At 42.2% G+C, this 12,751-nt stretch overlaps 1 protein-coding gene across 2 annotated transcripts in view; it reads right to left on the bottom strand.

Moving 5' to 3' along the window:
* tmem117 (transmembrane protein 117) overlaps positions 1 to 12,751 on the bottom strand; it is a 50,949-nt gene that overhangs the window by 14,875 nt on the left and 23,323 nt on the right. For both annotated transcript variants that reach the window (XM_044124122.1, XM_044124124.1), the window contains exon 4: positions 1,093 to 1,192. In XM_044124122.1, the coding sequence (XP_043980057.1) occupies positions 1,093 to 1,192 (100 nt within the window). The remainder of the gene's footprint in view (positions 1 to 1,092; positions 1,193 to 12,751) is intronic.

Here is a 12,751-nt window from a genome sequence, read left to right on the forward strand (position 1 = left end):
CGTCACGCGGAGAAAATTCCCCTTTCGCCCGTTTCCTCCTTCCTCCTCCAACGCTTTCTCTCCCTCTAAAGTATGTACCTTGGAATACTAATGCGACGGGTGAGGGAGGTTGGCAGGTTGTCTCGGCTGCGAGCCCCACTCCTCCCAGCTGAGGAGGCCCACTCCCGCTGGAGCTCCTCTCCTCTTTCATGTTGAATAATGAACAGAGGTGCGTTCCTGCTACAATGTGCCCCGTCCCTCCACTGTTTTCCCCTCCCTCCCCCTCAGATGTTTGAGATCCTCTAGGGAGTCACAGCCTGGTCTAAATTACTGCAGGATGCTGTTCGGATGTAGCGGGTACATCCAAGCGCGTTTCTGTTTATTAGCAGTTATCGAGGCGTTCCAAGCTCCACCCGACCATTAATAAATAAAAAAAACAATCTTGGATCTGTCATCACGAAGAGAACAGAACATTTTTAAAGATGCTAAAGGCCAAAGGTTAATTTACTGAAATTAGGGTTTGTGGTGTTGCTAACTGTAATGAGTTACAGTTACCTGTGGGAAGGAAATTTCATCAACGTGAGCTCAGAGAAAGTCTGATTCTGGAGCTACGTTGTGTTTTAATTTATACTGGCAAGCAAGAGGCGCCATGCCGTAAAACTCAAAAACGACGCCCGCCGATGTTAAAATTTAAATCGGAAAGACGACGACGTATCTGAACAAAACCTGGGTTTGGATTCAATTCGACTCCTTCGCAGCTGTTTATGTGCTCTGCTAACAGTTCATATTTCAATTAAATAGAACACAAATGGGGCTGAGGACCCACAGCCACCCACAACTTCATTTGTGCTCCATAATCACAAATGCACGGTTTTCACATTTTTCACAATTTCACTCTTCACAGTACTGTCACTGACAAATGACAGGTGCACCTAAATGAGAAGGCGTGCCAGTGAAACCAGGCAAAAAGTTAATCTGGACCCCTGGTAGAGCTGGTGAAAATGTTGATCAGGTCACTCCGGATCACAAAAACCATAACCAACTCAATCCTGCAAGTAATTGGAATGACTGTTTAGGTTTCGAGTCCCGTAAACCTCGTAACTCCGTTCTTACCATCCAGGCTGTCACAAAATCTCCCATCCACGTCCCCACCGCCGCAATCTTCATAAAGCTCTCATTCCTGATGCCCATATAGTCTGTGACCATGTGAGGCCTGCGAGCACAAAAGAAGAGGAGACTTAGACAGGACATAATGACTGCTGTGTATTTCATGGAGCGCAGAAGAAGACGAGGGGAAGATGAAGAAGAAGGTAAGAGCACCGTCACGGAAAATGAGGACAAGAAAAATTGTTCTCTGCCTCTAAGTATCATGATGCCGGTCATGATGGTCAATCAATATAAACCTAATCCTGAAGAAAACAATGAGTGCTGGCTCTGCCTCGCACAAAGCCCCCAGGACTGCAAGCAATTTCCCTCAACGCGGAGGAATTTATGCTATATTTCTACTCTCGTTTGCTTCCGCAGCCTTTGGCAAATTATTCATTTGTTTGCCGTGTTTTTTGTCTCGCCTCTGGTTCGTTTCAGATCGACGACACGTTGGCGTCTGCCGCCGGCGCTGCCGCCGCACGTGCACACAAACCCGCAGTGGGGCCTCGCGGCGCCGTTGGAGAAAACAACCTCCCCTATCGGACGCTTTTCTATCGGCGTCCGATAGGGAAGCGACACGCTTTCTTCGGAGACACAGCTACTCCTTCGGGTCTGTGCGGCGGGAGGCGATGAGGTGCTTTTTGTTCAGTCTCGCAAACCCACCCACCCACCGCACACATCCCACGCTACATCACTCCATTTTCTCCAGGTAATGGCTCAGGAGGGAGGGAAAGTGGGTCAGTCGCCTTTTCTATATGGAACTTGCCAGGGAGAGGAGAAGAAGAGGAGGGATGTGCGGAGGGGTTTGGGGGGGCGACGAGCCCCGTTTGATCTTCTGGCAGCTAGTGTCTTAGGAGCTGAAGGAGAACAGGTGGGCGCCAGCCTAATAAACCCCCGCAACCCGCCCCGCTACCCCCGCCGCCCCAGCAGGTCACACTCGTGGATATAATAGATGACGATGGATGGAAGCTCGGGCTGTGCTTTCAAGAGGTCATATTTGAAGTCAATGGTTCCATTCATCTTTCTTTTTCGAGGTCATTTTGTGGCCGCGAGCGAACGCTGAAATGATTCCTCATTGCACTCAAAGCTTCGGGAAAGTCTTGGCTACAATCAGAGCTTATTTCCAGAACTCATGCTTCCATATGATACCATTTTATTCCTGGTTTGTTGTTTTCTTACTCAGCTGCTGGAACACAGTGGAGACAACATATATTCACTGATGGAGCAGAATGAATTAAGTTTTTATTATTATTATTAGTAATGCCAGTAGTGCATTATGCAAGTGGCACAGGCAGAATAAAGTTATTCTAGCCAAATTCTGGCAAGCTAAAGATGAACGGCTGTTCTCACCTGAAATGTGGAGAAAATCTCCTCAGCAAGTTTAAATCTTGTTTCATGCACCGCACTGACAAATGCATCGTGTTAATGTGATATACTGGGTTTATTTTTTGGGATTTTCACACAAGTTTTTAAAATACAAGAAAGCAAGCAATCAATAGAAGTGCATGTGTATCCATTTCCAAAAAATAATTAGCTTACCACTACTTTCCAATTTGAAAAAGAGTAGGAAAAAGTGAACACATATTGTTTTTTTTTTTTTTTCTTAATTGACAGACCCAAACAAAGAAGTGTGGGGGTTGTGAGGTAGATGGAATTTAGCTGAACAAATCTGACCAAGCTTACCACAGCATGATGCTGTCGCTTCCCACTACAGGAAGTAGTTTTAAATGTGGGTCAGAAAAGGTTCAATGTTGGTCTCATGGCTGAACGTTTTGAGGCTAGTTAGCAAACTGCAAAAGTCGGACAGAATTAAAATTTTCTCTCAACAACAAATGTCACATAAAAGTAAAAAAAAAAAAAAAAAAAAAGATTGAAACTTTAGTTTTGTTTTGTTTCCTTTCTCCTCATGGAACATTTTTTTTCCTGGAAGAGAATAAAAAAAATAAAAAAAATAGCCATGTGCGAAATTTCATCAACCAACAGAGTGGAAAAGGAAAACAAACGCACATTACAAATTGAATGTAAACATTTACAAGGCACTAAAAACCTCAGATCACGACACCGCGTCACGATCTGAACTGTTTTGAGTGTATAATCATCCAATACCCATGAATAATCAGCTCTAAAGTTCACCTCAAACCATGGGGGGGGGGGAATCTTCTCGTCCGAAAACATAAATCCAGTTAAATTTCGCAGCATACGTCCAAGCGTATTTGACAGGATCTTATCGAGCAAAATGTGCAGCCCTGCAGGTGACGCATAGCCTCGGTTAAACCAGCAAATAAAAACGGCCTTGATTGGAATGGCGATTTATATCTGCATTAAGTCGGTTAGACACACACACACACACACACGCACACACAGTGGGTTGGCTCCGCTCCAGTTTCCAAGGAGATCCCGTTGGGAGTCATTTACCCGCAGCACAATTCTAATCGATACTTCTGAAAATGCTGTCTGGCACCACACGCAAGGGCCTTTAAATCTTAAAATAAAGAAAGAAAGAAATACCCCGCTGCCCTTCTCGCATATTTAATTGACCAAATATTATTACTCCAATAGTCAGAGAGGGGGTTTTAATATCGTCCCTCTCCCCACTCTGCTTTTCAGAGCACCTATGATGAGTTTGGGGAAAAGAAGGGAGTGTCGTCGTACCGCATGATCAGAGGCAGAGCACTTCTGAGTTATTCATGTCGACTGAAAATTTAATGGCCTTTAGAGCTGGATGACCTAATGAGAGATTTCAGTGTCGTGAAGCATCAGTACAGTAGCACCATGAATAATCAGCTCTAAATGGTTCCCGTGGCCTAATCTGGGAGTCGGTTGCTATGCGGGGGCCGACTCGGGCGGCTCTGACCCCTCGGAGGAATTTTATCAGGTCTCCCCACACTTGTTCGGACATTATGTCCAAGGACGCGCGACGCCTTTCCGTCTCGTCCCGTTCTGTCATAAAAGTGAGGAAGGACTGACACGATGCAAGAGGACGCGGAGTTACGGAGTTCAGAAAGTGACCCCCGTCGGATTAGAACTGGAGCGCTTTGATTTTGTTAGAATATTTAAAAAAAAGAAAAAAAAAAGATTTACTGCATTTTAGAGCAGCTTGGTTGGAAGCGACGCAGCTTAAACTGCGATGCGATTGATTCCTCCCAGCAAGTTTTAAAAGATGTTCTTCTTGATTTGCTTTGTTTTCATACTCTTATAAAATATAAGCATTTGAATGCAACACAAAATATTTGGAGAAATAATAAAGGTCTTACCCCTTACACGATTTTTTTAAATGAAATTTATTTCACATTACATTGTTAAAATCTGCAAATCCTTTTCCTCAGTCGTATCTACTCAGTTTTGTTGAAGATAAAGGACTTCAAATTTAATGCTAAGAGAGCTTTCAATGCTCTGAGTCATAAAATTGCCTTATTATATAAATATATATTTATAGATTTTTATTTTTTCCCCCCCCCCACCGTCTCTTTGGGCATATGAGGCATCCCAGCTTTTATAAACCTGTTTTCTCTGTCAGAGACTGGCAGTGATTTAGTGACTGTAGCGACTGAGTGACCTCCTCTGCCCTGTAAAAAGCTGAACTCATTCAGAACATTAAATTGCGACCTTGGCTGGCTCCACATTGAAATGCGTTGCCCGTCTCTTTCCTGTGCACTACGGCGCCTAACACAGGAAGAGTTTTACAACGGTGCTTACCAGGAAACATAAAGTCGCCAATAAAGACCTTTTTTAATATCGCTTTGCCATCTCTAAAGATGACTTAAAGGCCGATAGCTCCATCTCCCACCCCAGAATCGGCCAAATAAGTTATTAGAACTACTGCTGATTAAGTACATCACTCCTAAATTTCTCCAGGCGCTTTTACATACAGCATTATATCAAGCCCTTCCTTTTCCATCGTCGTCGTGAGTTTAAAAGCCTCTATGCAGCCTTCACAACATAACACTTTTTGCTATATAGAGATTTTCCACAAAGGACGCAAAGCATTCGGAGGAATTAATTCCACCAAAGAATTTGCTTCCGAGTTGCTGACCAGCTATTTTCCTGACGCTAATGATATTCGGACGTTTTGAGGTTGGAAGGCCTCTCTAGCATCGCTTCAATCCTAAGATCCCTGCTCTGGTGTCTACTATTTCAACTATTTTTGTTGTGTAGTGCTTTGTGATTTTGTGTGTGTGAAAAGTGCTTTATAAATAAACCTTACTTGCTTACTTGCTAGAGTTTAAATGAGAAAATATTAATCGTCCCTTTTGTGCTTGGCCCCTGGTGGCAAGCAGGCGGTGCATCAAGACAGGGCTTGATAGCACAAGTGCAAGTGAAATAGAGTTACTCAGATTAATTTTTAAATCCTTCTGACTAATTGAGAGGACAAACAGTAGCAGTGAGCCACACTGCATATCTCGATATCGATCCGATACCAAGAAGACACACGACCAGTACTGCTCATATTTTGATACTGATATATATATATATATATTTTTTCTTTTTTATTTAAGTTTGATGAAACATCTGATCTCTGACCTTCGAGTGTTTTTGTGGTCTTTTTCCTTTGAATTGCTTTGTTGAAACCCAGGACAGAATTTGGAGAACGTTTACAGCTTTCTACAAAACACATTTATTACGGTACATGCTTTGTGTGCGTTTGTGTTTGTTTAGGTAGAGCTGAAAAGCTACAACACGAAAAAATGGAATAAAATCTCAAAACGGAATCTGAAGCTGAAGCGTCGCTCTCAGTGCACTAGTATCGATACACCAGCGATTGTAATGCAGCACAGGAGATTATGGGGAGCTTGACTGAAGCAGAGAAGCATGTAGTTGTTATATATATATGTATATATATATATATGTGTGTGTGTGTGTGTGTAAATATTGGTTCCATAACAACAATATTATTTTGGATATCAGCTCAAATTTTTACATCTGTGAATCCCTACATCAGACCAGGGATTTTTTGATTATTTTTATTTTAAAATCAAAATCTGTTGTCCGGCTCTAGTGAGCCGGTGTGAGCTGCAGCCTCAGTTCTGGCCAACCCCGGTGTGGTCTTATGGCGCTGAAGCACATCCACTTCAAGGTTTGACACGCTGTGCACCCGGAGAAGGCAGCCTGCAGATTCCCCGGCTATTTGAGGAATCTGGTGGAGAGGGACAGGAAACGTTTCATGAACAAGTTGTTACATTGTCTTGCATAATGTATGCAATACTGTGAAGGTACAAAGGGGGGGGGGGCATGCTGAAAGTATTTTTAAAATCTCTGGAACAGAATACCTGTCCGTCTCGGTCCGAGTCGGACAGGTTCTGGGGCTTCGGCTTTTCCACTTACCCCGAAGGTCACTCTGTGTTCTGGCGTAATGAGTTTTGTTCTCTAGGTTTACAATGTTTCTGTTAGTTCTTCTCTTAGTTATTCAGTGGGTGTCTTGCTTCTCGCCTCCTTACTGTAGCCCTGGTCAGAAACCGCATGTCCTCAGGTATCCTTGTTTTTCCTCTTTCCCATTTCACCACCTGCTCCCCGTTTCCCAGCCAGTCCTCCAGCTTGCACTCAAAATAAATCCTCTCCTTTGGTCTCACGGTTATTTCTCACATCCGCTTGTTTACCTGATTATATCGAACCCGGCAGCATGTGCACGTCATCGGAAGCACGTCGGTCTCTTTATTATCTTCGTTTACATGTGAAATGCATCGACTCCCGACGTCCAGAGTTTAGCTTAGATTTTCAGTTGTGGATTCGAATTGATGCCGGTTTCCGCAAATTACGATTTGAAAACTATAATAACCAGAGTTCAAAGGTTTCAAGAGTTTTTGGGCCTTCGTGACGCAGGCGTTCAATATTTATTGATCCACAGAAAGTACAGCGTCGTCTTGAAAAGCTTTTTACACCTTTTGTGCTTCCTTTGAGTTCATCCTTTAAGCACTTCACTGATATTGAAAAGCTACTTTTGAGTGTTCATGCTTGTTAGCACTTTGATATTTACTGACTGGAAAAACCCCCAGAATGCCTCAGAATGGCCAGTCAGGCTGGAAATTGGTCAAATCTACTTTTGTAGGTGTTTTCAATTGAAAGAGCAAGAAAGCGGCATCTAATCTATCTGTCCAACTACGTACAGTTTGCTTGTACAGATGCTCATATCTGCAGCAAAATCCCACACAGGCAATTAATTCTTGCTTTTATAAAAAAAAAAAAAATACTTAAAGCGTTTAGCATGACGTCACTTGTGTCGTGGACAACAGCGCACGAAAACCGACACCACCAAATGAGACAAAAGAAAACAGTAAAAGGGGAAGACGGACTTTATAAAGTTAGCTTAGAAGAAACAAGATGGTTTAAAAATCCAAGTAGAACAAGTAAAAAGACAAACGAGAAAAGCTGAAATTCTTAATTCCTGTTTTTAATAGCACAGAAGAAATGATAATGAGCTGAATGATAACACTGACAGCCGACGGTTTTCTGTATTAACGTTGCAGTGGAATTTGAAAGCTGTTGCCAAACCTGGGATTTTGGTGACAGAACACTTCAAATACACTTTCAGGGTTTGTGAAGAACCCCAAGCAGTTTTTGGCGTGGTAAGAAAAAAAGGGTTCAGAAATGCTAAGAACATTTTGTGCAGGTGTGTGGTCATTTCCTGTGACTTTAGCAGGTGTGTGGTCAGGCGAGGAGAAACCATAACGCACACTAAAAGGAACAGAAACCAAAGTGATCGCTGCTGATGTACCCACAGGTGAAGAGTTGAGATCATCATGATTTTGTTGTAAGTTACACACTTAAGTAAACCTAAATCAGTTTTTTATATATATCTATATATGTAGATATAGATATATATATCATATCTGTATAGAAAATCTACAGAGTATCTGTATTTTCTTCAGATTTATGTTCTAAAGTTTGTATGGCTGCACCAATATCTAAATCAGGCGTGAATATAAAGAGCAAAAAAAGTCCATTCAGCTGGACAAATACAATATTGCCACCTTAAACACTTCAACTTAACTAATATTGCATTCCAAAGCTCTCCTTTGTGATATTCTATGCAATAATATTGTGATGGCAATTCCTACTCAGCACTGCCTATTGTCCAGCTCTGTTACTCACTCAAACCTATAATTTTTCTGGTGTGATGCTGTGACTTTCAGAAATAGCGTAGCAACTTTATTATTAGACTTCACAAAGCAAGCATCCCTGCTACGGCAACCTTAAAAACCCCAGTGTGCTTTACAAAGTCCTTTCAAACATTTATTCTGAAACGTTACTTGAAATGTTAGTTCTGCAAATGAATAGTATTTCTCCAGTTCTCTTCAGACTTTCCAGGCTTTTGTTACAACAACCAATCTTAGCTTTTCCTCCAGCGGTAATAAAACCGGCTATGCTGTTGGTGGAGTGACTGTTTCATCTCCTAAGATATCATTTCCTCTGAAAAAATAAAACAAAATCTTAAAGGGCGGTTTGCAAGCAGTACATCTTGCATAGGAACACGGGACTTTTGTGAACAAAAGCACAGATTTCCTACAAAAAAATGGCGGACGCAGAAACTCTTGAAAATCCGGTGTGCACCAATAAATCAGCTACATCAGATATATCTGCCTCGGCAAAGCTACTGTCCACTTTTGATCTGCGGAGAAGCGAGAAGTGGCGGACTGACAGGTGACGACTGCACACTGTGACGATAGCAACGGTCAACCCATAGTTGAATTTGTATCGGTCCACATCTTAATCAGCGGCTTCATACAAATCTGTGATGAGACGGAAAACTGCATTCAGTAAAAATTGTAATTTAACCAGCATACGCCTAAACTGGTCTACAGGTCACTTTATTTTGAACAGGAAAAAAAAAATACAGATTGTTTTTTATATTAAGGCGATCGCATCATTAGAAAAGAAATACACAACTCTCCCTGCAGGTTTTGCTCTGACATGACTACATTCAACTGCAGTGTACGGGAATTTGATGTACTTGATCTGCATATGGACAGATGCGTCCCATCCAGCTGGCATGGCTCTGTTCAGGATGGACTGGCAGAGTCCCAATCAGTTTACCAGCTCCCTCCTAAACATCTCTGTTGCCAGGACGTCCAGCATGGTCAGCAGCTGTATGGACACGGGCAGCAGAGGGCTTTTTGAAGTGTCAAGCACCAAGACCGGCTGCTGATCTGAGCGTATATTACTTCCAAAAGATGCCAGTGGCAGATTGTCCGGTCACATAAACAGATAGATAGAAGATCATTTGCAATATTCTCTAACGTATAAAACCATCGTTCATAAAGGTATTCTCTGCACCACTTGTCGCATGGTTTAAAGGCGCAGTATTATATATTTCCTAGGCACATAGTGGCATTTTATAGCACTATCAAGTAAGGATGTTACCTTCAGTTGTTATAAAAGTGCTGAGTCAATCAAATATAACTTAAAAGAAATTAGATTTTGCCATTTAATGCCTTGAAATTGGGATTATATCTCTTTAAAAGCTTTCTCCTTCAGGAAGTCATTAGAACAGCACTCCTCTATTAGCCTTGATTAACTTTTTTTTTTTTTACCAGCATTTCACCGAGACGTAGCTTGTATAACAAATTCACGAGGTGTTTGCTAATTGCTGCTGGCTAGTTTGAAGGAGCAGAGCGGGGCAGTCATGGGAGAGGGCTGCTCTGTGAGGAGTTGAAGCAAATTTCTCAAACATGCACAAAAGAATCGAAGCAACACTGCAGGTATATTTTTTGATGAGGTTAAGCTCGAAACGTCGAATTTTATCGTACATTCATCTCCAAAACATGAATGTAATACTTGTATTTTTTTTCCTCTGCTGCCAAGGTTGTACAGTTAATTGCGTAAAGGCAACTTTCTTTTAGAAATCAAGCTATGGGTGATGCTGTGTTCACTGACGTTGATCATTTCTATCCCAGGACAAAAGCAGGGGAAAAAAAAAAAAAAAAGAGAAAAGCCCGTACCTCCCTGCTTCATATTTCACTCAACTCTCTTCCAGTGAAGAGCAAATGACTCCTTTAAGTGGAAGACTTTCAACTAATGCCTCATCAAACGCGGAGGCCACAGTGATGAGTCATTTTCCCACACCAAACGTAACGTGGATGTGTAGGAGTGTGAAATAAAAAAAAAACACCAGCAGGACGTGAGCGTGGAGAGAACGCGTGGGCGCGAGCCGTGCTAAAGATGTACTGTGGGTTTGCAACCTGCCATCAATTTTCATATCGGTACGAGACGGAAATTAAAAAAAAAAAAAAAAAAACTCAATTGAGGGGCGCAACTAGCGATTTATTTTTATTGACGCGCTATGATCGCCTGTTTATTTTTATTTTTTTTATTAATAGAAGGCCCTGCAAAAGGTCAGGACAGACCATCAATATCGCAGCCAGCGCGAACGATTGCAAAGCCAGAGAGTGGGGGCATTTGCAACGCTCGTAGTGCCGATGATTTATATTTAACACGGACAAGACGTAGAGCACGAGTGTGGATTTTAGAACTGGAGAAAACAGTTTTTATCCTGGGAGGAGATGTGGACGCGGTTGAGGACTGCAGCTCGCAGCCATCTGTCCAGCAGCAGCAGCAGCATCCTAGACAGGGATTTATTAAAAATAAAAAAAAATAAAAAGAAAGGAAGAGAGAAGGAAAGAAAGGAAGAAAAAACAAGCCAGCCAGCTCTGTGTTGGGATTGTTGCTCTGTAGGCCCTTGAGCTTGTTGCATAAACACAAACATTAAAAAACATACTGAATAGACACCATTCATGTTAGTTTCACCATTATGTTTTTTGAACATATGGTGAAACCTAACATAACATAACATTAAAAAAACAACAACATCATACATGTGGACCTTGGAGCTTAAAGTGTTTCAGCGATTGGTGTAAGAAATTACACAAAAACGGATCCAAGCAACGATTTTAACCAATATGACGGCTTGTTTACCATGAGATAAAAGCAGCACAGCAAAAATTACACAAATCTGTCACATGTTTCTAAGCTAACAGCGTGCTATTCACCCATTTCACACACACGCACACACACACACACACACAAAAATAAAAATAAAAATACAACTCACAGGAATCACTGTTCCAAACACGTGCCTTGTGTAGGGAGCAGTGCAACAGGAGGCATGTGAATACCGCAACATGCTATTTATTTAGCCCTTTGTCCACGGCATTAGCCCAGCTTAGCGCCAGACAAGCAAACAGACAGACGAGGAGGGACTAGCACACATGTAGCACAAAGGATCATCCAAACAAAGACAAATACACTTATACAGTGGGGTCTAATCCCGCTCAGGCGAGCACTGCAGTCAAAATGCCACATCCAACACTCTCTGCTCCTCATTAAACGCTTCCACTCTCTGCAGCCCACAATCCATTCAGCTTGCAGCTCTTCCCTCCCGTGCCGACAGATCTGCATTGTGGAAATTAATCGCAAGAATAAGAATCAGACAGCTTTAAGTATAGTTTGTGATGTTTGAAGTAAGGTTCTGCTAAAAGGTTACCTTATTTATTCTAAATCCAGATTAGTTGGACTGAGTACTGCCAACTTCAAAGAAGAGAAAGTAGCTTTTCGGCTGTCCTTCCTAGGGTTTTATTTAATTTTTTTTATTTTTATATTTGGCTTCATAACTTTGTGGTCCACTTAGAAGTCCAGAAGCACAACAACAGTAGCCAGTGGAAAAGTGACTGTCTGCTTGTACTGCAGCTGGGAGGGACTGCTGTGAGAAGACTGGTCTACCTGTGAGTGTTTTGGGATGGGGGAAGAGTCCACTGCCACACCTCCTGCTTGTTGAGAAACAAGGTAAAAAAAATAAAAAAAATAAAATAAAAAGTCTAAATGCTTACAGATCAGTTTTCAATTAAATTTCCCTTTGATAATAATAATGTATTTTTGAAGAAGACGTTACCAAATTTGTTGCTAGGTGCTTTTTGAAAAAATAATAAAAGCTGGTAACACTAATAAGGCCCCTCTCAGGTTGGCAGTGTAAACAACTCTCTCAAACACATTGTGGTGGTTTATCTGATGGACGCTTTAAGGACCTTTCAAATGTTGTCACATTTGTACTGGGTGACTCTTTGCAAAGAAGTTAATTATTATTTAAAGCAGAAATAAAGGCAGGAGGCCGTTAACACCAGTTGTCTTTGTGTGTAAAACGTACAACTACTCTGGTTGTATGGTCCTCGTCCATTTGGAAGACCCATTAACCCCCAAGCTTGAACTTTGACTGTTGTCTCTACATCTTATGGCATCTACTTTATGAAGTGCACCATTTTCTCCTGCAGCATTACAACCCCATGACATGATGCAGCCACCCCCATGCTTCACAGCTGGGACGGTGTCCCCAGGCTTACAATCAACCCAGTTTGTCCTCCAAATGAAACAGTGGGGCTTCACAGTGGTGCAGTTGGTAGAGTTGCTGTCTTGCAGCAAGAAGGTCCTGGGTTCGATTCCCGTCCCGGGGTCTTTCTGCATGGAGTTTGCATGTTCTGCCTGTGCATGGTGGGTTCTCTCTGGGTTCTCCGGCTTCCTCCCACAGTCCAAAAACATGACTGTCAGGTTAATTGGTCTCTCTAAATTCTCCCTAGGTGTGAGTGTGTGTGTGAATGGTTGTGTGTCCTGTATGTCTCTGTGTTGCCCAGCGACAGACTGGCGA

The sequence above is a fragment of the Gambusia affinis genome, linkage group LG08 (assembly GCF_019740435.1).
Source record: "Gambusia affinis linkage group LG08, SWU_Gaff_1.0, whole genome shotgun sequence".
Classification (NCBI taxonomy): domain Eukaryota; kingdom Metazoa; phylum Chordata; class Actinopteri; order Cyprinodontiformes; family Poeciliidae; genus Gambusia; species Gambusia affinis.